Source organism: Dendropsophus ebraccatus, chromosome 1 (genome assembly GCF_027789765.1).
Source record: "Dendropsophus ebraccatus isolate aDenEbr1 chromosome 1, aDenEbr1.pat, whole genome shotgun sequence".
NCBI lineage: Eukaryota > Metazoa > Chordata > Amphibia > Anura > Hylidae > Dendropsophus > Dendropsophus ebraccatus.
The window spans coordinates 181,867,765-181,891,579 of NC_091454.1; the positions used below are offsets into that span (position 1 = coordinate 181,867,765).

At 43.9% G+C, this 23,815-nt stretch overlaps 1 protein-coding gene across 2 annotated transcripts; it reads left to right on the forward strand.

The window, feature by feature from the left end:
• The first annotated feature begins 134 nt into the window (after positions 1 to 134).
• Positions 135 to 23,366, forward strand: CLPX (caseinolytic mitochondrial matrix peptidase chaperone subunit X). 2 transcript variants are annotated; one of them, XM_069985447.1, is made up of 14 exons: positions 135 to 387; positions 7,246 to 7,403; positions 7,487 to 7,601; positions 7,688 to 7,842; positions 10,001 to 10,160; positions 14,481 to 14,522; positions 15,047 to 15,223; positions 16,157 to 16,321; positions 18,064 to 18,152; positions 19,430 to 19,594; positions 20,630 to 20,929; positions 21,018 to 21,110; positions 21,401 to 21,507; positions 22,632 to 23,366. In XM_069985447.1, the coding sequence occupies exons 1-14, from the start codon at positions 330 to 332 to the stop codon at positions 22,720 to 22,722; spliced, it is 1,875 nt and encodes a 624-aa protein (XP_069841548.1). In that variant the 5' UTR covers positions 135 to 329; the 3' UTR covers positions 22,723 to 23,366. The 2 variants fall into 2 exon arrangements, with proteins under 2 accessions (XP_069841548.1, XP_069841558.1); XM_069985457.1 differs by lacking the exon at positions 14,481 to 14,522.
• Positions 23,367 to 23,815: the final 449 nt, after the last annotated feature.

Sequence of the window (23,815 nt, forward strand, 5' to 3'; positions counted from 1 at the left end):
GACAGGAGTAAATATGGCGGCCGGTTTCCTATTGGTCAATCTCAGGACATGGAACGCACGTTGATTGGGAAACTTTCAGCGCCGTGACGTCATTAGAGCGTAAAATCGGCACGTCCCCGTCAGCTTTTCCGAACCGCGTTTGTGATTGGTTGGGTTGTTGCACCCCAGCCGGGCTGACGACATAGCAGGCTGCTGGCCGGGCCCGGACGCTGTTGGGTTCCGGCTTTCTCCTGTAGTCCGCTCCTATCTGGGAGCTCCCGGGTACAGCCGTTGTCTCCGCACCACCGGGACCTGCCTGCCCCCGTTACTCCAGCACTCACACCAGGACCATGACCAGTCCTAGCTGTTCCTGCGCTGCCAGGATCATCAGCAGCTCCCTGCATAGAGGTGAGCGGGGGGGCGAGGGCGCCGACCACCTGTGTGTGTCACCTGTGGCGGGGGGGCGAGGGCGCCGACCACCTGTGTGTGTCACCTGTGGCGGGGGGGCGAGGGCGCCGACCACCTGTGTGTGTCACCTGTGGCGGGGGGGCGAGGGCGCCGACCACCTGTGTGTGTCACCTGTGGCGGGGGGGCGAGGGCGCCGACCACCTGTGTGTGTCACCTGTGGCGGGGGGGCGAGGGCGCCGACCACCTGTGTGTGTCACCTGTGGCGGGGGGGCGAGGGCGCCGACCACCTGTGGCGGGGGGGCGAGGGCGCCGACCACCTGTGTGTGTCACCTGTGGCGGGGGGGCGAGGGCGCCGACCACCTGTGTGTGTCACCTGTGGCGGGGGGGCGAGGGCGCCGACCACCTGTGTGTGTCACCTGTGGCGGGGGGGCGAGGGCGCCGACCACCTGTGTGTGTCACCTGTGGCGGGGGGGCGAGGGCGCCGACCACCTGTGTGTGCCACCTGTGGCGGGGGGGGGCGAGGGCGCCGACCACCTGTGTGTGTCACCTGTGGCGGGGGGCGGTCCCTGCGTCCTCTTCTCTGTAGTACTGCGTAGTATGTGCGTGCATAACGCTGTATACAGTGCTAGTGCAGGGATCCTTAGACTTCAGGGCATTCTGGGAGTTGTAGTTTTTATAACAGCTGGAGAGCTACAAGCTGAGGATGACTGTATACAAGGTATCCACCACTGTGCCTTATAGTAGAGGGAACCTGTGTACACTATAAGGTAACATGGTGTATTATACTGCCCACTATGTATCCTTATTGCTGCTACATAGAAAGGGTTATCTATAACTAGGATTGAAGCCGCCCTTATTGGCTATTGACCCTGGTTCCCTGTAGCTGCGCTCCCTGGTATTCACCTCTTTTCTTCCTTGTTCCTGTTATATCAGGATCCTATAGGTGCTGGCTAAGGCAAGTCACTGCATCCTGGGGTGTTGGAAGAGCTGTGGGTGATTGGAGCAGGTAAGTAAAAAGTTATCCAGCGCTACAGAAACATGGCCACTTTCTTCCAGAGACAGCCCCGCTCTTGTCTCCAGCTTGGGTGCAGGTTTTGCTGCTCAGTTCCATTGAAGTGAATGGAGCTTAGTTGCAAACCGCACCTGAACTGGAGACAAAAGTCTTGTTGTCTCTGAAAGAAAGTGGCCATGTTTTTGTAGCACTGGATAACCCCTTTAAAAACCTCATGGCTGCTTTCTGCTATAAACGGCACCACTCATGTCTATAGTTTTTGCATGGTATTGCAACTAAGTTCCATTAAAGTCAATGGAATAGGTGTATTACCACACACAACCTGACGACAGGGGTGGGGCTGTTTTTGAAGACCGTAGCCATGTTCTTTTTAATGCTGGATTATTGCACTTTTTTTGGGTGGGGGGAAAGGGGGTCGTAGCCCTGCCCTTAGTGCTCTCAACAGCTTACCAGGCAGATTTCACAGCTGAGAGGACAGGGATGGCGCGGAGGATGAAGGTGAGAGAGATGCCTTCATCCTCAATGCCCTGTGCCAACTAGGGAGCTATAAAAGTTTTTTTTTAGACTGCACTTCTGTGTTTATAGGTGGTGCTCGTAGTAAGAGAAAAATCTCAGTAGTATTATAAAAGTTCAGTCTCGGCACTCACCATAATGCTTCATAATATTTATTGTAAAAAAATTTCATCACAAAAATACAATGGCAACAGGATGTTTCGTCGTCAAGTTGAGGAAGGCTTGACGCCAAAACGTCCTGTTACCGTTGTATTTTTGTGATGACCGTTTTTCTACAATTAATATTATGAAGCATTATAGTGAGTGCCGAGACTGAACTTTTATAATACAACTAGGGAACTATCAGCAGATTAGAGTTGTCTAACCTGCTGATGGTTTCCTTTAAGATGGATTCACATCAACCGTATTCACGCCACAGGTTTCATAGTGAAATCTGCTGCAATACTAATTTTTTATTAAAGTTTGTCACTCCTTTTCCACAGCAAATTTTTATTCCATTGTGAGAAATTGTCAGGCTTGTAAAAATTAACTACTTTGTTCCCAACACCATGCTTATCTTCCTGCGTTCCACCGGTTCACTCCTGCATGCCTCTCTGGGTCCTTGCACACTGACAGCCCCCTCAGCCAATCACTGTGCTGTCCTGCCTCAGCTAATGAATGGCTGAGCGCGCTGTCACTGAACAGGAACCCAGAGAGGCATGCGGGAGTGCAATGGTGGAACGTGCACAGGTAAGTATGGTGTCCCAAGTCTATAGCATGATATTCTCGAAGTAGGATTTAAATACGCTGTGGGAATAGTGTCATAGACTTGGATAGAAATCAGTATCACAGCAGATTTCACTGCGAGAAACTTGCAGCATGAAATCCACTGCAAATACGATATGTATGACTCCACCCTCAAAAGGAAGAAAGGGGGAGAAACTTTCATTATTTGCGTCCTGTAGCATCCTGGTTTAAAAGATATTTTACCCCTTTTACCCCACTACAGCAGGGCAAATACTTTCAAAACTATCACCTTGAGGGCACTGGTCTGCCCTGACCCGTCCTCAGTGCACCACAACACCTAATTTGCCTTGGAAATGAAATGCAAATATCCAGAAGCAATGCTGTGGATGCTCAGCGCTCCATTTGCAATGTAAATATATATAGCTGCTCTTGCATACAAGTGTCACTGTCGTCTAAATTTTTTTGCAGAAATCAATAGTACAGGCGAGTTAAAAAAAAGTTGTAGTTTGGGTTTATTCGCCAAAAAATGCATTTTTATCATGTAAAAGCCGCTTGAAGCTGCCCCCCCTGTCTTCATGGTTCTCTTATTTGGAGGGAGGTGAGGCACCAAAACAGAACTACAAAGAGTTAATTTACAGCTACATCCCCAGGCTATCTCCTCTGAAGTCAGAACTGACCTCTGAATAGCGACTTTCACATAGACCCACTATATAATCATTTGTTCTCTGCTGCCCACTTATCTCCCTCCTCCCCTCTCCATAGATTACACAGGGCTCGAATGATGTAAGAGTCGAGATTTCCTGATAATGAGCAGTGGATGAGAGGGGGGGGGGGGGCTGGGCAAAGTCTTTTTGAATGCAGATAATGGCATATTTGCCTAATGAACCCAATTACAAAGTTGTTTTTAAAATCGCCTGGACTATTGATTTCTGCAAAAAAACAAAAACCAACCGTGACACTTTAAAACGATGCTCTAGGGATTCTCAGATTTCGTCTTTGAGTCCCCTGCTGAATGCTGCTGCCACTAATGACTGAAGTGAGACAATGCTGCGGAGCAGGCTGTCACTGTTCAGATGGGTCTGTCCCAGGAGGACCCTGGGAGAGTGGTGAGGATTGGATCTTATGTTGTATGCAAGAGTAGCATTCTATAGAACATTTAACATGGCCAGAGTACACCAGTGGTGTTGATTACAAGATTCCATCCACATGCCATTAAGGAGGTAGTCAGTTGTATACTGTGCCAAAGCCATAGGCTGTAATAGACCAGCAAGGCCACTTGGTCTGCATTACACTGTTATATTTGGGATGATAGAAGGGCATAGCAGCATAAAACACATTGGTCAGTTTTATAGCCCAACCTCTAAATCACATTAGAATTTGATCATCTGTCTTGTATAAGGCCCCTTCCTGCCTTGGCACTTGGCTGGGCATGTTTGTTTTCAATATGGCCGCTTCTATTGTTGGGGAGGCAGTCTTGCTGAATGCCTTCCGCAGTGTTGTCAGCCGGAGAACATGTAATCTAATCCTAATGACATGTATGCAGCTCATGGGAGAACTCTGGATGTAAACAACAATCTGAGCGGAACGTCAATGACCCGGGAGCCAGAGAAGCAAGCTAGAGGGTGGACAGGTGATGTATTGGCTTGTTGGCCCGGCAAAGGCCGTGGTTACATTCTTGCGACGGAATAAAAATCTGCTGTGAATGTAAAGCCCATGGGCTGTAATGCTATGCAGTATCGCAGAGGAATTTGCTGCAGCGGGAAGGCACCCTAAACAACACAATGTATGTTAAAAAGTCATATAACATTTAGCAAGTGTGCTTTATTGGCCCTGCACACGGGTCTGTTATAGTATGCACATTTGTATTACAGACACAAGTCCCAGATAGGTGATCAGTGTATGGTTGCTGGAGACCTGACAAGACCCTTGTTTTCATGGTCACTATAGGAGGTTCCAACTACAGGACCCCCAATCATACAGCAATTGCCTATCGTGTGGCTAGGGGACAATGTATTTGGAACAATTCCTTTAAATGTGAAACTTTTGATCTCGCCTGGGAACCTGCAGGTAGCTGCATATAGGGAATGGATTTCATCTATTTTGGATCCATCATAGTGGGGGACCCTAGTAGGACGTATAGAAAGGTGATGCCTCCATTACCTGTAAATGAGCCGTGTAGGACAGATCCTCCTTAGTGCATCATTGCTGCCATATTAAATATAACTCCAGAATAAAAATACCAATGTCGGGCTTAGGTATTCTTACAGTTATAAAATAGGCTAGCTCCCTTTAAGTGATCTGTGCATAGATGTGATTACATAGTCAAGGGCATACACGTGTATGTGTGTACAGAGGTAGCGCTGCTGTTTACGTGTCGGGGTGAGGGTTCCTGAGGTTGCTGCGTGTCTGTGTTTTGCAACAATAATATATGGAAAATCCCTGACCTTTGCTCAAGGACTGTATTCCTCACTGGTCTCTTTTCCTCTTTAATCCCATCTGGAATGTAAATAGTTACTGTGAATGTCTCCCCTGTGTGCCCCGGGTCTCACTGGCTGCTTCTATGCCCAGGGGGCCCAGGTATCATTGCCAGTAATGGGAGACTATAACAATATACTGGTGTTCGGTGCCGTGTCTGCTGACATTACATATAGCATAGCCGGGCACTCTGTACTGTCGCATAACTCACTGCTTATCTAACAGGCACAAGGTGGGGGGAGGTTACTTCCCACACATGTGACCTGCTTCGCTATGCTTTCTATGCTTTTCCACATTGTTTAAGAAACTTGAGAAAAATACATGTCCAATGACTTCCTTTTGCTTCTATATACTAGTGTATGTGTGTGTGTTTACACACACACACACACACACACACACACACGGAATTCAATGGAAAAATGGATCAAAACTTTTTTCTTCATCCATCTTTTTATCCGTTTTTGCAAAAAAACGGATTGCAAAAACGTAGTGTGAACCCAGCCTTATTTCCGTGTTCTGAGCTCTCTTAAACCTGAAGCTATATCTCCGGGTCACCTCTTCACATGGTTAGATAACAGTACAGCTCTCACAGGGACAGGCATTAGGAGAAGCACTCGGCTGTGCACTTTTGTAGTGTTTTTTTTTTTTTTTTTTTTCTATCTATCTAGAGAAAATTGTTCATGCACATGGCAAAACTACATACACAAACCCTGGGTGGAGGCATATAACCCTGAACACTCATATCATGTGGGCCTCTTTAAGTGCAGCTGAATAGCACTGCTGCTGGGGAGAAAAGCCTCATAAATACTGCCTGTGTAAAAGCTGAGGCACAGTGATATAGTATTGTCCATGCCATGTGTACATCTTGGATCTGTAGTCATACGATGAGACAATGGTGATCAATGGATCCGTAATCCTGCTCTAACCAGCCTGTAATGACTGATAATAGAAAGCAATAGACTATGTTCTGCTACACTGTAAACGGTGTTCCCGTAACCAAACAGTGGTGTTATAGCAATCTCCCCACAGCACATGGTGTAAGCGGCTCTCTGAGAACCAGCACCCGTCATGTTTTAGTTGCCTAATACAATATGTCTCAATTCCCACCACACCCAGTACAGTCAGTTCTGACATTTACCAGGTTAAAGTAGCACTGGATAAATCCTACCACCTACCTTGTTGACAGTTTTTCCATTGCTCTATTGGATGCTTTATTGCTGGACTACTAAATATAAGTAGCATTTTATCAGTACTGTGCCCTGTATGTACTGGAAAAGATCCCGGCATAGAGGAGCCAGCTTGTCATAGACTTCTATGAAAAGGCTATGCTTATCTAAACGAACAGGGTAAATCTTACAGGGCTCATCAATGAAATATTTGTGCTATACATTCTTAGCATACTTGCCACCTTCGGATATGCCCACTTATTTCTTTTAATTGTTTACAGTTCTTTGTCTAGGTTACTGAACACCACTCCTCTGCTCTAAATGCAGTGGTCTGGCTGTATGTAAATGTGAATCCACTTTCTGGGTGTTTGCACACTACGGAATCCAGGCAGATAACTCGCTGCCCACGGAACAGGTTCATTCTTTGGGCGGATGGCTGAATCCGCCTGTGCATAGAATGGAGTCTGTGGCACAGGCAGAGATGTTAGTGGCAGGTTATCCTTAGTTCTCCCCCAAAAGCTGCACTGCGTGACAGCAGCAAGTACATCTGGATACCTGGCTTTCAGTTAGTAAGCTGCTCCTGTCTCTTAGGCCTTGCTGAGTTTGATTGATAAATCTCTCCCCATTGGAAATAGGAGCACCTGTTATGTTCATTATGACTGGTCAGTGTCTATCATCATTAACTACCATCCTGAACTACTCGCAATATCCTACAGCAGGCGATCGCTTCTGAATATTCCACATCTCAGTAGTAAGCCAAGCGGTGGGTGCATATCCATGTCATCTCATGGGGGTGAAACCAGCTGTTTTTTTATAGATGTTGACACTGCATCAAATGTGCAGCAGATGCGCCATGTGTGAATACACTCTTATGTAGTTACCCTTTTGTATCTTTTACAATCAATGATTAATAGAAGAAATGCTTATTTTTAGAGTAAATGAACAGATCATGTCTGTCTTCCATAGGAGTTGCTTGCAGTCGGGGACATCTGTTAATTTTTAGAAGACCTGGCACTCTTGAGGCGCCTGTAAGGAGGAAGATACCATTTAGAGCCTTCTCTGAGACTACTGTGTACTTTGCCTCTAAAGATGGTGCCAGCAAAGACGGATCAGGGGATGGAAAGGTAGTATTAGTTTTGAAATCCATTGTCTTCTAATGTTGGAGCCTTTGTCGTGTTGATTCATTTTATGTACTTTCTCCAAGCAGAAATCTGTGGGTGAAGGAGGTGGCAAGAAGTCGTCCGGCAGCTCAGGGAAAGGAGGAAATCAGCTGCGCTGCCCAAAGTGTGGGGACCTGTGCACCCATGTGGAAACCTTTGTCTGTATGTTTTGTTCTCTTAGCCATTCATGTAATTTGTCCATTGTTTGGGATGAATTCTCCTTAACCCTTTACCCACTCTCTCTGCAGCCTCCACCCGTTTTGTAAAGTGTGAGAAATGCCACCACTTCTTTGTTGTTCTATCAGAGGCAGATTCTAAAAAGTCTATAAACCGGGAACCGGAGACCGCGGCTGAAGCTGTGAAACTAGCGTTCCAACAAAAACCTCCCCCACCACCCAAAAAGGTATGCTGGTCAATTCATCAACCACCTCAATGGGATATACACCGAATGTCATATGGCCATTGGGAATTGTTTAGGAAATACATGATTTATGTTACTTCTGTAACTTCCAAAAAACTAGAAGACTTTTAGGGGATTTCTAATTTTCTGTCCATTAAAATAAATCATGGTGTAATGAAAAAGTTCAGCAATTTTCTAATATACTGTATCTGGAGTTTCAGTTCCTCAGTTTTCCTGATCTCCATTTACCATCAGGGCTGGATAACTCATATGAAGTTGGTGGCATACAGGAGGAGCAGTTTAGGGACCTATTAAAAAAAAAAAGTGCTATATAATGTCGGTACACTTTAAGCCATTGCAGTGAATGTTTGTAGAGATCGTGTACCTCCCAAAAGCTATCTGGATACATTTATATAGCCTAGGAATTCTCTGTAAACTGAATGTAGTGTAAGGCTGGAATCCTGTCCCCCAGCAGATTTTACTGTAAATCTGTTGTGACTCTTGTGTTAAATGCCGTGGATTTCACATACGTTTGAGGGGTAAAATGTACACAGCAGAATTTTTTGGTAGATGTGGATGAAGTAATGAAAACTTCACCCACTGGTTCTGTTCGTTGTTGGAGAATAGACACTCCAAATCTGCTGTATGTGTATCCAGCCTCAAGTATCTCAAAATGCAGATGTGTGTCTTGGTAACGTTAGAGTACGTTCACATATGACACTTTAATGCAAAAATTTCTGCAACTAAAAACTGGTTTCATATGCCTGTATGTACACAGGAATTGTTCCCTAGAAGCAATAGCACCGTACATGCAATACCCGGGGCAGCACTAGGTCATACAGCTTTTTACTTTGAACAATGAGGCCACCTTTCAGAGCACTTGGTTCAGCAAAGGACAGCCGAAATATTTTCAGTATGGTGTACCAGAAATCTGTACAGCTCTTCACAATACCATTGTTAAACTGGAACACCCCTTTTAAAATGTGTTAATATAATATTTAATCTGTTTCACCGGTCAGCACTTTCTGTATACAGGCTTCTAGAAGTGCATGAAGGAAGTATATGAAGCGCAGCTCTTAAAGAAGGGTAATTTGGTAGAGGCAGAATATTCAGGGTAGAGATCCCATAGCACTGTGTATTAGTGGGTTCTCTACAGCAGGGTGACTGTATACTGGTCAGTAGAGTGACACATGTGAGGTTGAGCTGTTGTAAATTAGTTACTAAGTGCCAGACTACAATGTACTCTTGGGGAAATACAGCTGCTTCCTGGTCACACTGAAGAGAATAAACCAGAGCTACATAGAGGCTAAGAAGGTGAAAATGCCCTTGGGTAGTGTTGGGTCTCATTCACACATTCAGTAATTTTGCAGGACCATATGTGTCTAAAATCTTCAGATGCAATCCACAAAAAATGTATCTATTTGTAAACGTTAAGTGTGTAATGTCTGAGGAAAAAAAATGCGTATTCCATATACTTTTATATCTAATCTGTACCGCAATTACGGTCTTTACCGTACGGTCAGTAGCCCAATAAAAATCGCTTGGCCCTAAATTTGTCTAATCTGCATTTACGAACAAATTTACAGAACATGTGAACAAGGCCTTAAAGTATTAGAATAATTTGTGTAGTATTCCAGGGCACTACATGAGGCAGGGGGACACAGGGCACTGGAGGGACACTGAGCATCCCCCTGCAATCATCCCCTCCAGCAGCCACAACCGCACAGCTCTGGGAGTCTGGTTGTGACATCACCATGTTATCCAGGAAGTGACATCACCATGTTATCCAGGAAGTGAAGCCTTGATGCAGTAGGAAGTGCAGGGAAAAAATCCCTTTATAAGCATTTCCCATAATAAGTGTATATTGGGCATATGTATAACTTTTGAGGGGTAATACAATACTTTAGAAACTTTCACCAGACTTCTACTTTAGTTCTCCTCCCATTTGTTATAACCCCTTTTAAGACCAGAATGAGAGGTGTCTAACGAAGTTCCCCTATATATGTATTCTTGGCATGTACTTTGTGAATGTGTTTCTAATTCCTAATTAGTTTTTTATGTTTTGTTTTTTTTTTTTTTCCCATTTCATGGTTCTTCTGACAATATATTACAATGACAGTATTCTAGTGCTCAGCATTGGTAAATGTTGATTCCATTTTAGATATATAACTACCTCGACAAATATGTGGTGGGCCAGTCATTTGCAAAGAAAGTGCTTGCTGTGGCCGTGTACAATCACTACAAGCGGATATACAACAACATCCCAGTCAACGTAAGGCAGCAAGCAGAAGTGGAGAAGCAGGCCTCTCTAACACCTCGAGGTGAGTTCTGTTCCATTTAAAATATGCATGAAGACATACTGCCTGTTGGATCACATTCCCAAAACCTTTGGTGGCATCTCTGGTGGCTGCATTCATCCTGCATATACCCTGCCTCTAAACTGAATGTGGTTAGGTACCATTGACTTAATAACTTCTTCCAGATTGCTGACTTATTGGTTTACACACAGTTGGAGTACATTCATGCATACAGGATCTGCAGCAGATTTGATGTTGTGTTTAACACTTAGTTACATTGCTATATGCAGCAGATCCTATAAGGGTGAGTTCACACTGAGGAATTCTCACGGATAAATTCTGCGAATTTCGCCGGCTGAACGCGCTCACGGATGCGCGCCTTTCCGCCGGCTCCATAGACACCGTTCTATGAGCCAGCTGATTCCGCATTCCACCGAAGAATTGACATGTCTGTTCTTTCGGCGGAATCAGTCGGCCCATAGAACGGTGTCTATGGAGCCGGCGGAAAGGGGCGTGTCCGTGAGCGCTTACAGCCGACGGAATTTATCTGCGAGAATTCCTCAGTGTGAACCCACCCTAGTGTGAATGTTCCCTCCAGGGGAAATTTGACAACCTTGCTGCAAGTATAAATCCCCTGTATAGGAGAATTCTACAGCTACACCCTGCTGACTTTCTTTTTTTTTTTCGTAGCTGCAAAGTCCAATTTCAAGAGTTAAAATGTGGGTCATCACTTGGCTATCTTCAGTAGTCCCACAGAGTGAATGGAGCAGCAGCCAAAGATAAGCAATGTTCCTCCGTTCACTTTGGGGACAAGGGACCCTTGTTCTCTTGATCAGTGGGAGTATCAGAGGTTGAATGTTTTCCAATCCTATACCATAAGTTACAATTAATGATAGTGCTGCTATTTGGTATATTTTACCTTGTGTACCAGCGTTACTTTGTTGTACAGTTACAATGGTCACCCATGTTCTTTACTAATGGAAACCCATAATGTATCCAATATAGAATTACACCCTACTGCATCTATAGCTGATACTGTACATATGCCTAAACAAACTTGCATCTGCCTGCACAGGGTTTTGCACTTACTGCCGTCACATACTGTAGCTATCGTTTTTCATGTTAAACCCGGTCATTTGCACTCCTGGTATGCAGTCTCCAATGTTAAGAGAAGATCTGTGGCTGGCGGCACAGTCTGCAACCTAGCTGTCTCTATTTCAGGTCTTATGTTGTGCTTCCCTCTATTTTCCCCAGACGCTAGCAGAATCTAGAATGTGTATTTCATTATCTGTATCCGTTGTTGTGTTTTTTTTTTTTGTTTTTTTTTATAATAAATATTAATTTGACAGGAGGATAAAACACTTGTACTCATATTGCTCATCAGCTTTTGTATTTGTCATCCATTGCTATGCCAGTGTATGAAGCTTAAGCGGCACACAATGCTTCTGTTTGTACAGTGGGCCTGCATCCCCTGGATACTGATTAACCTCTGCCCCTGCTCTTCTGCATGCTTGCTCTCTGTCACCTTTCTGTCATGCTGGCTCATCTGGGCTTTGCTGTGTGCAGACGTCAAGTAAATTATTGAATGTCCTGTTTCACAAGGATTCTCTTCTGGGTTTTATATGGAAAAAAAAAATGCACATATTGACACGTCCATCTGTTAAAGAAGTCCGGCGAAATTTTTTCTTAAAGTATTGTATTGCCCCCAAAAAGTTATACAAATCACCAATATACACTTATTATGGGAAATGCTTATAAAGTGCTTTTTTTTCCCTGCACTTACTACTGCATCAAGGCTTCACTTCCTGGATAACATGGTGATGTCACTTCCTGGATAACATGGTGATGTCACTTCCAGGATAAAATGGTGATGTTACGTCCCGACTCCCAGAGCTGTGTGGTCTGTGGCTGCTGGAGAGGATGATGGCAGGAGGACACTGAGGGACACAGGGCACTGGAGGGACACTGTGCATCTCTCTGCCATCATCCTCTCCAGCAGCCACAGCCCGCACAGCTCTGGGAGTTGGGTCATGACATCACCAGGTTATCCAGGAAGTGAAGCCTTGATGCAGTAGTAAGTGCAGGGGAAAAAGCACTTTATGTGCATTTCCCGTAATAAGTGTATATTGGTGATTTGTTTAACTTTGGGGGGCAATACAATACTTTAATAAAAAATGTTGCCGGACTTCTCCCTTAAGGTAAAAAATTGATCAGTACTTTAGTAATATAGCTATCCTTTAGGCTGAAATCACATGCAGTATGGGGTCAGTGTTTGTAGCCAGTTCTGCTTTTGCATACAAATAGTGACCAACATACTGTATGTGAACATGGCCTTGAAGGGGTATTCCACTCAAACATAACTTTTTCATATGTTGCAGCTAGATAGTTCAGATCCTGCTGCTTTGTGCTGAAGACAAAGAAATCTGTGTCTGAGCTGTTCTCTCCATCTTCGCTCTGAACACCCTGCTCCCCTTTTCCTTCTGGGACAGCTCATGTAAACCAGTCCCAGGCAGGCTGTATCTATAGCTTTGTAATGCCGGGAGAATTAATACTAGTGAGCTCATTAGCAACTTGACACTCTTTAATTAACCCTCCCAGCATTACAAAGAAGCTACAAAGTTGCAGATACAGCCTGCAAAGCGCTTGTTTACATGAGCTGGCTTGGTAAGAAGGTGTGTTTAGGGCAAAGATAGAGAGAACAGATTAGACGGATTTCTTTGTCTTCAGCACAAAGCCACAGGATCAGAACTGGGGGTAAAAGTATTTAATGGTTAATCTTGCTATGGGCAGCAATATTGACATGACATCCTATCCTGCATTGTAAATGGAGATGAACAAGTGTGTGTTTTTTTTTTTTTTTTTTTATCCAAGGCAATAACATAGTAGGGCTGGGTTAACAACAGTTTGTGCCATAAGGTTAGTTTGTACATGTGGAAAGCTTCACATGTCCATAGGCTTCCATCTTGCAAAAATTGAAGGATGGGTTAGTGTAGTTTGCATCCTCCTTCCCATAGCCGCCCTGATCTCCCTCTAGAGCAGTAGTAAGGCTACGTTCACACAGCAAAAGGAGCGGATTACGCGAGGAAATATTTCCGCCTGAAATCAACTGACGCTGAATTCCGAGCAGAATATAAGCAGAATGCAAGCAGAATCCCTGCGTATTCTGCTAGGAAAGTGTTCAGCTCGTAATCAGCTCTTGACAAATTCAGCGCGGAATACTCGAGGAATCCGCGCTGAATCCGCATGCATTCAGCGCTGAAATTCAGCGAGTATTTGGTGAGTAAACTAGACTATACCAGAACATATACTAGAATCCTCCTCCCCCCCCCCTTTTCCCCATTTCCGCGCTGATTCAGCGAGTAATTTCCGCTTGTATTACGCTTGTATTCCGCGCTGAATCCGCGCTGAAACAGAAAATCAGAGCCCCATTGATTTGTATAGGCTTCCGCTAGCGGAAGAATGAACATGTTCATTCTTCTGGCGGAAAGCGGATTAGTTCAGTGCGGAAATTCCACTGTGTGAACTGCAGAGCAGAATTTCCATTCAACACAATGGAAATTAGCTCTGCACCTATTTTAACGGCTGAAATTTCAGCGCTGATTCAGCGCAGAAATTCAGCTGCTTTTGCTCAGTGGGAACGAGCCCTAATGCTTACAACAACTTGACACATTTTGCAATATAAGTTCCTGGAGCTGTCACCAGTACCAGGGCTCTTCAGGGAGCTCAGAATGGAATGGGCAGCTAGTTATAGAGCCATACTACTCTGCTTGGGGATATTAAGATGGTGAAATTGTCCATATCGGGACCATCACAACACAAGCGCCTTCCTGGGGCCCCATTCTCGGACTGGACAATGTATCTGTGGGAGTATTTTGTACCCTAGAGCTCTCTAGACTTCTAGATCAATCTACTGTAGTGAGGAGATGGCGAGCGGAGAAAGCACTCATCTGAGTACTTTTTTTGTTCACCCTAGTATTTAGTGGGGGTAATGGCACCCAGACGTCAACTGATCAAAGCTTTTGGCATGTTTTGGACTTGTCAAAAGGGAAGGGGGATGTTATGAATAAGTGACACTTTTAACACACAATGTGGGTTAGGGTACAGGTACTTTGTATAGATATCCACGTTCAGCAGTAGCTGTAGATAGAGTTGCCTTATGATTGTGACCTCTTGCATATTTGCTAAGAGACACTTACTGAGGTGTAGAACTTCTCCGGTGTAAATCTCATTCCTAGTCTGGCACAGAAGACAACGTCTACACCTACAAACTCTGGGCTTTTATTTCTCTTCTAAGCAGGTTGCTTATGATCTCTTCCTGTCACTGTTTCAATCCCCTTTCTGTAGAGTTAGAGATAAGAAGACGGGAAGATGAGTACAGATTTACAAGTAAGTTTCCTCTCGCTATTGCTCTCATTGGACTTTGTGGTTCCCCTTTGCCCCCAGTATGTTCAGGTGATCTGTTTGCAGCCAGAGTTTTTTTTATTTCTGTTTATTCCTTATAGTGAGCACTGTGTGACACTGATCATGCTAGAAATTTACACTATTGAATATGTGACATAAGAACCGATCACTTTAATCAAAATGTTAGTTTTGGTTCCTTTTTAATACTGGATGTTTATTGACTGCGCAGTCTGAACATAAGCAAAGCTCTTTCCATGCATGACCTGTCATACTAACAACATGTCTGCAAGCTCTCCCAGTCCTGGTCACTCTGCATGTCCTCTCTCGACATTGTGCATGAATCCTTGTCGCATCCTAGGCCATTTCTGTGTTTTAAATTGGGCTCACATACTTGACATACTTTGGACAATGTTAAATTTTAGTTTGAAGTTTGGTGATGGCATGTACACTGTTCTATCCTATGTTAAGAATGGTGTTCCCTTTAGCTATATGGCATATTCTCTCTCCAGAACTTCTGCAGATTGCTGGGATCAGCCCGCATGGCAATGCCTTGGGAGCATCTATGCAGCAGCAGGTGAACCAGCAGATGCCGCAGGAGAGGCGAGGAGGTGACGTGCTGGACTCCAACAATGACGACATCAAGCTAGAGAAAAGTAATATCCTGCTGCTCGGTCCAACTGGGTCTGGTAAGAGTTCCTAACAAATACTTAAGCACATGATCCTAGATCTTAGATTTCTAGATAAGTGATTGACTTTCTTTCTAGCAAATAAGTTTTACAGTAATCTTAAGAAAAATGTTGCCAAGGTTGGAACAAAGCTGAACGACCAGTCCGGAGCCCTGGTACTGACCAACGCATGCACAGCAAACTAAAGTAATCCAATAATGGGAGCGATTGTGTTGAAACACATTTAACAGTCCTGCCAGGGAACGTCTTTTCAGAGAGAAATGCTTATACGGCTTAATGCCGTATGGCCCTGTTTTCTGTTTTGTACAGACCACTGAGTAGTTGGGGTTCCCTGTTCTGTGGTAGTTCACAGAAAATATGCCTTGGCAGTGTCTAGAACAATGGAAAGAGGTTAGAATAGATACTGTCTGCTAGGCAACTAGCCTCCAGTGCTTAACAAGGGCCGTGTAGCCTTTCTGCCATTCTGTATAAGGCAGATTCTTCCACTGCCCTGCCACGTTTACTGGCCTTTTACTGCCCCGAGTCAAATCCATGCCATAGAAATCCACACTGTATAAAACTATGGTGCAAAGTGAGTGCTCCCCTTGTTTTATTACACTGCGTAAGTCACTATATAGTCCAGTTAGGCTCTTTATATAGGAATTACATGCCTGTAGTATTCAACTATTATCTGATCACGTTCTGCGAGTGCCTGCATACTAAGCAGGATTACTGGCACCCATGGATAACTGAACTCTTAGCCTGTATGTTTAATCTAGTAATCTGATCTCCTTATAGAATTATAACAATAATCACATCATGTCAGGTCCATGTGAGTCATGTCTTTTGAGCTTATACTTCTGTTTACTTACCTATGCCTTGCTAGGTCACCTTAATAGCTCTATGCTAGGTATTTCCTTTGTAATCAGTTCTGTATTGATGTTTGTCCCACAGGTAAAACTCTTCTTGCACAGACTCTGGCCAAATGCCTGGATGTCCCCTTTGCTATATGTGACTGTACAACCCTGACTCAAGCTGGGTATGTGGGAGAGGATATTGAGTCTGTGGTTGCCAAACTGCTTCAGGATGCCAATTACAACGTGGAGAAGGCTCAGCAAGGTGTGTGTGTTTGATGGCTTGTAGTTTAAGACTATACAAATAAGCTTCATTATCACTCTTATCGAATTACGAGTCCACATACTTTCTCATTGACCTTAGCAGCTTGAATGGTGACATTTCAAACCACTCCCTTCTCTGATAACCTATAGTATTTTGAGTACTCATGTCTATAGATCAATTTACCTAAAATGTCTCCTTATCCCAGAATTTTTTATTTTTTTTTATAATCCTTGCCACTATGTGCCTTGCCTGCAAATTGCCATCCACTAGGGGAGTTTTGTCTCTAGAAGCAGTAAAACCAACACAGGAAGTTGGGATAGGACCTTTTTAGAAGGCTTCATTGTGTGACCACACAAATGACTGCTGCATCACCTGTTTACGCTGACATGCATCTGACAACAGGGCTGCACAGTACAGTCAGCTGGTACTTTTACATTGGCCGTGTATTGGCAATTGTCGCTTTTAGGAATGCTCATTTGCCTGACTGGCCCATGCAAAAGGGCCCTTATTGAGTCCTAGATAGAATACTTGGGTAAAAAGTTTTCCCTAATCTCTTCAGTTTGCTGCTTACACCAGAGCTGCTTTTGTGATGCAATCTCCCTTGTAGTTATATTTTTTTCTGGCGGCCTTTCTTTCCGTTCACCGATCAATGATGTAAACGAGCGGCGATCTGCTAGATCGGGCCGTGGAATAGGCCCAGTAAACGAGCGGCGATCGTTGAGCGAGGGCTGCAGGGACATAGTTACCGATGTCCTTGCAGCATCATACATTACCTGTCCAGGCTTCTTTTCCGCGCTGTCTTCATCCCCGGGTCCCGCGTGCTCTATCTTCAGAATGACCGGTTCTGAAGATTCTGAAGATGGAGCGTGCGGGACCCGGGGATGAAGACCGCGCGGAGAAGAAGCCTGGACAGGTAATGTATGATGCTGCTGCTTGTCAAATCGTTGGTCGCCCGCCCCGCACCGCTATTCAACCGTAGCGATGCGCGGTGGGGGAACGATAATTTTAGGTCTGGCCCTAAATAAACGATCAGCTGATCGTTCTCTCTATTTCACCGAACGATAATCGTCCGAATCGGGCCAAATGGGGCCGATTATCGTTACTGTGGAATAGGGCCCTTAGCCTCTTGGAAAGCCAGTGCATTAATAACTCCCCCATAGGCCATCTAGTACTTTATTGTGTAAATCTCCCTCCCAGGACAGTGCAAGCCTGTTCATTCCAGTACCCGTTCTCTAACGTTTAGGGTTATCCATCGCTACAAAAACATGAGGCAACACCACTCTTGTCTCCAGTTTGGGTGCAGGTTTTGTAAAACTGTTCCATTGAAGTGAATGAAGCTTAATTACAAACCACACCTCAAATGGAGACTAGTCGTGTTGTCTCTGGAAAAAGTCATGTTTTTGTACTGCTGGATAACCCTTAAGTGGGTCTGTGTGTGTTAAAATCTTGAGATACAACTCGTTCCTCAAAAAACAAAATGCCATTAGTTGACAACATTGGCAGTAGAGTAAAATGTTTATGGTTCTCAGCTGTGAGAAAAGAACATCCAGTTGTGCTGCTTACCTACTATTCACAGATCTTATTCCTTGTTGTTAGACTAGAACTGAGATCAGTGGTTATAGAGTCTAATAAACCCTTCCCCTTCACATCATTGGCTCAGGCTGCTTTTTTCCCTCCCCCATGTATACAAAGGGGAATTCATATATGCGTCTACCATACCTCATAGTTTCCATTTACTTCAGGAATTGTATTCTTGGATGAAGTTGACAAGATTGGCAGTGTCCCTGGCATCCACCAGCTCAGGGATGTGGGTGGAGAAGGTGTACAGCAGGTATGGCTGATTTCTACCCTACTTAGTTATGTATAGTGGTTATGTATATTTAGGAATTACATACATATTGGGTGACATTTCATTTTCCTATACCATTATGGTTTTCAGGACATATATAAGTAATATAAGTAAAATAAGTAATATCATGACTAACGACCAGATGCCGCATGGACAGCAGCTAGACGTGCTGGGAGTTACTCTAGGGTCCTGGCAGGTTATCACCGGTATCTAGAGTAATGCTGACTGCGAAGCATCCCGCAGCTGCCAGAGGGTGTTGGGGAGGATCCAAAGAGATGATCAGTTTGAGGGGGGCCAGAAAGTCTTGGTCATGCTTTTCCAACCAATGTTGGATATTTCTAGCTGTTCCAGACATTATATAGTCTTGCTGGAAGGTCTCATCCGTTTCAGAGAAGATGATCAGTGTATGTATACACCCATAATCTGCAAGGACGATTCATACCCAAATGGGATGAGTGCACAGAGAATACCACAAAAACATTCCCAGACCACAACGCTGCCACCACCAGCTTGTGTTCTTCCAGCCATGGTTAAAGGGCGTTTTTTCCTTCTGATTGTCACCTGACACACCAACATCAGGTTTCTTGGTAAAGCAGAAAATGTGACTCATCGGAGAAGGCAACCATTTGCCGGAGGTCTAATTACAGTACTGCCGTGAAAACTGAAGCTTTGGAGCCCCATACACATTAGGGTTTGCTGAACTGTTCTAGACACATCTGGTAGCCCCGGGTTCATTTTGGCAGTGACCTGGTCCACCCTTGCACATCTTCATAGCAAACACGCACCTCTCATTTTAATGGCATATGGGGCTCTGCAGTTTTCCATGTATGTTTGCAGTGCCATTTTATCCACTTGCAGTGAATTTTACATCATCGCAGCACACAAACAGTTTAGAAACTGCAGTTTCTGAGTACTACCACCCTTGGGCCAAAAGCCCATCATTGTCATCTTATGCAGCTCTGCTAAATCACCCCATTTACTCATGATGGCAACATAAGATGTATGTGCAGACTGCCTATCATACACACCTTATACCAACCAAGCCAGCTCATGGCATGTGACTTCCTTATCAGCTACGAACTGACGACATTGGAAGTAGGAAGCTGTCATAACAATGTAACTTGATGCATATATTACAAACAGATATATACACTGGCTACTGAATACAGGATTGGTGTTTGGCTTTTCCTTTTTTTTTTTTTTTTTTTGTTCTTATAATAGGTTCTACTAAAACCTGCTAAACTTTTGTTTTGTTTTAGGGTCTATTAAAGCTTCTTGAAGGCACCATTGTTAACGTACCCGAGAAAAACTCAAGGAAATTGCGTGGTGAAACTGTTCAGGTTGACACTACAAACATCCTCTTTGTAGCATCTGGAGCTTTTAATGGCCTGGACAGGATCATCAGTAGGAGGAAGAATGAAAAGGTTTGTACTATATCCAGAGGTTTCCCAATCTGACACTAAAATTTGTGGGTTCTTGAAGTGTGACACATGCTCGGATAGCTGGTCATATTTTAGGGATCTAGCCGTACTTGAATAGTGTTTAGGTTTTAAAGGGAATCAATCACCAGCAATAATATATACAGATCTTTCTAGTATGTGCAGATAGCTGTGGCCATGCTAAACCCAGGAATGTTTTTTCCTATGTAAATCAGATTTGCTGTTGAAGAGAAATGAATCTAAAACCAAATTTGCGAGTATTTATTTATTTTTTTTTTTTTCCTGCTCCGCTACAGCCACCTGTATTGCACACCTCCTTGTTCATGAGGGGCTCTACTGCAGGCGTTTGGATCTTTTCCTGCACATATACAGGCTTTCACTCAAACTTAAAAGTGCAAAAAAAAAACACTTTTTGAGCTGATTGTGAGTTTTCCGACGCATTGGATGACTGAATTGTATAAACCCTCTTTGAGAATGTACCTACGGTGAAACATACATTCTCTATGGGAGAAGCAGAATGTAGTAAAGTATGATGCTCTGCTGTCTCTGGTAGCTCCCATAGAGAATTAATGGAACAATCATGCTTGTGCATTGCTGCTTCATTCAGTAGGGAGACTAAGGTCCCATCAGACCCTCCCCATGATCTGTTATGGCATGTTGGATTTCATGGGATAGAACACCTCTTTATCTATGTATATCTTTTTGGTGCTAGCATGGAAAAAAAACTTTGATTTGTGACAAACTTAAATAACTGGAATTAGAGGTTAGAACTTTATCACCAGGGGAAGTTATGGCTAGCCTTTATAATTTAATATTGTATGGCAGACATTTGAATAAATGGCTGTCCATATAATACATAGACTGGGCAGGTGTTCCAGACCAGAGAAAGTTGATACTGTACTCTTAGAGGGTACGTGTAAATGTACATCTAAAGGAGCTGTTCATAGCTTTGCAGTAGATAAACTTTAATTCATTCATTAGTTTTTCATATATATATTTTGTTTTCCTTCTCCCCTTCAGTATTTGGGATTCGGCATAGCCTCTAATATGGGGAAAGGACGTAGAGCTGCTGCAGCCGCGGATCTAGCAAATTCCAGTGCTGAATCAAATGCGGTACAAGACATTGAAGAGAAGGACCGGCTGCTGCGTCACGTAGAAGCAAGGGACCTCATTGAGTTTGGCATGATCCCAGAGTTTGTTGGCCGCCTTCCTGTAGTGGTGCCCCTTCACAGCCTTGATGAACAGACTCTTGTCCGCATCCTCACAGAGCCCCGTAATGCTGTTGTTCCCCAGTACCAAGCCCTGTTCAGCATGGATAAGGTTGGATTCTAATTGCTTTAAAAAATATTTTTTTTCCAGACTGCTTTCTATTCATTGCACATTGTAAAATTCATGGGTTGTGTTTTAGTGTGAATTAAATGTGACTGAAGGCGCTCTGCGGGCCATCGCCAGACTGGCTCTCGAAAGAAAAACTGGTGCTAGAGGCCTCCGCTCTATCATGGTAAGTCCATGTTTTCTGTTTCTAGAGATATTGTATTCTGTTCTGCCTTGGGAAAAAAAATGCAGCACATGACACCGTGCAGCATCGGCTTATTGTGTAGGGAGATGGACTGCTGCCAGCGGAAGAGCCTTGTAACCTGGGGGGGGGGGGGGGGGGAGTGGACGAGTGCCAGCAAAACTACTGTGACCTAATCTGAACTTGGGGGGAACACTTTTTTTTTTTTTTTTTTTTTCCCCCTCTTAAATGCAAGTTGATTTACAGTTGTTGCGTTTTTTTTTTTCTCTTAAAAGGAAAAGCTCCTTCTTGAACCCATGTTTGAAGTTCCAAACTCTGACATAGTTTGTGTTGAGGTGGACCAGGAAGTGGTTGAAGGGAAAAAGGAGCCAAGTTATATTCGGTAAGTAATAGTGATCTGACGTGAAAGGAGGAGTTACACAAACACTGGTAGGATTTTTCCTAGAAAGTAGTTAGGACTAAGGACTGGCACACAGTAACATGATGAGGTCAGTCTGGGTGTCCGCAATATTTGCTGTACTGTTTGTACTGTGGGAGGAACACTTAATTCTTGGCTTTGCAGCTGAAAAATAAAGCCCCATTTACATTTAATGAAGCAAATATAACTTTCTGCTTCTTCAATGGGGCATATATGCTGCTAATTTTGCAGAGTGTCTTAGTGCAAAAGTGAAAAGGTTAGTAAGAAATATTGACCCATCGTGCAGATTAAAAATTCCTCAGCATGTCAATTTCTGTGCAGATATGCTGAAGACTTTAGATTTTTATTCCTATTAAATTCAATAGGGAAGTTAAAATCCACAATGAAGCACTGTACAATCATTATTTTTGTTTTTGTGCTATGGCTTTTAAGTAAATTCTAATGTATTTCTTGATATTCATGAGAGGCTGCTTTTGTACTGCTTGTCTGCTGCTGATACGGCATTCTGAAGGGGAGAATAAACTTTGATCTTTTTAATACTTGTTTCTCAGGCTGGGCTATGTAACTGTGTAGTCTGGTAGGCTGGGAATCTTGTCAGCCCTATATGATGGGTGCTCAAGTGTCAAGTTGTTGCCTATAATGTCCAGGCTTCCTCCTTACTCGCCCTTCCCTTCCTGACTGTGCATGGCCCAGCACTGGATGGAAGCTTAGCCATGAATGTCGGTCTAGGCAGAGGAAGAGTGGTGGAGGGAGGAGTTGCCAGTTCTGTGCCTCGGCACTCGAGCATGCTTGAATTCATCAGAACCTGATCGTTCAGCATTTGATTAGCTGGGGCTGCTGAACTTGGATAAAGCTCTAAGGTTGTCTGGAAAACATGGATACAGCCAATGACTATATCCATGTGTTCCACATAGCCTTAGGGCTTTATCTAAGTTCAGCAGCCACCGCTAATCAAATGCTGAACGATCGGGTTTGGATTGACTTGAGCATGCTCGAGGTTCGCTCATCTCTACTGAAAACCTGTAGACCTGTGCCTGTAAATCTACCTATAAAATAACATTATTTTTTTTTTTTTTTTTTTTTTGTAGAACACAAAATAAAGAAATGCCAGAGGAGGAGTATGACTCTGGAGTGGAGGAAGAAGGCTGGTCTCGGCAGGCTGATGCCGCCAACAACTAGACTGTCCTATTCACTACTGTTCTCCTTCAGTGTTAAAATTGCTTATTCCCCTAAGGCGAGAAACACTTTTCACAATACTAAATTTAGCTTTTATTACCTGGGGAAGTTCGCTTTGGGGGAACAACCAGGAGACTCATTTTAAGGAACTTCAGATTTCTACTGTAGGGAGCAGTGTTTATACAAGTCAGACGGTAATAGTGTATATTATCTAGGGCTTTTATAAGACAATGATTTTCATAAGCTTCATTTACGGGGATTAACCGGGGGTTAATTTTACAATTCTGTTCTGTAAGTGTTGTGAAGTTGTGCACCCTACTAACACATGGTGGTTTGGACTGCAGAAGGGTCTCTTGCCATCTTCCAAACGCCTTTTCCACTAGTATTGACATTTCTTGTCAACTCAGAGACCTGTTTTTATGTTTAGTTTCTTTTATTTTAATGTCATGGCTGGCCTATACTGGAACCTCACATGAATACAAAAGATTTTAGTAGTCTTCTCCACCAATGGTGTATTTTATATCTACCAGGAATATGGTTAATCTCTTGACCCCCTCTCCCACTTTGATATAGGCATAGGTTCATACCAGTTGGAGCTTTATATGTGCCCATGGTCTGTTCCTCTGTACCTGAATCACTGCATGAAGTGAGGAGTTGTACCTGCTTTCAGTACAGACGTTTGATGGACCGTGGTTTTGAGACCATAAAACATGCTGCACCTGTGGTCCATGTCAAAGTGTCCTAAGTCTGGCTGAAATCTGGTGGTTTTGTATCAACTGCTAGTAAGTAGTGTTCAGCCGACATGTCAAACTGTTAGGGTTTAACAACGTTCCCCACAGCTGCAAATTATAGATGCCGCCCTAGTGAGCCCTGGAAATCGTGGATACAGCCATAGCATGTATCTGTTTCCTGGCAGCCCTAGGGCAGCATCCAACTTCTGTAGTTGCGGGAAATCAAATGCTGAACGTTTGGGTTGAGAGATCATTGTTGAACCCAAACAGTTTGACAGGTCTGCTCCACACAACTAGCAAGTCCGAGGTAGCTTAGGTTGTTTAATGAAACCCTTTTACAAATTCTGCATTTCCCACAGTAACTT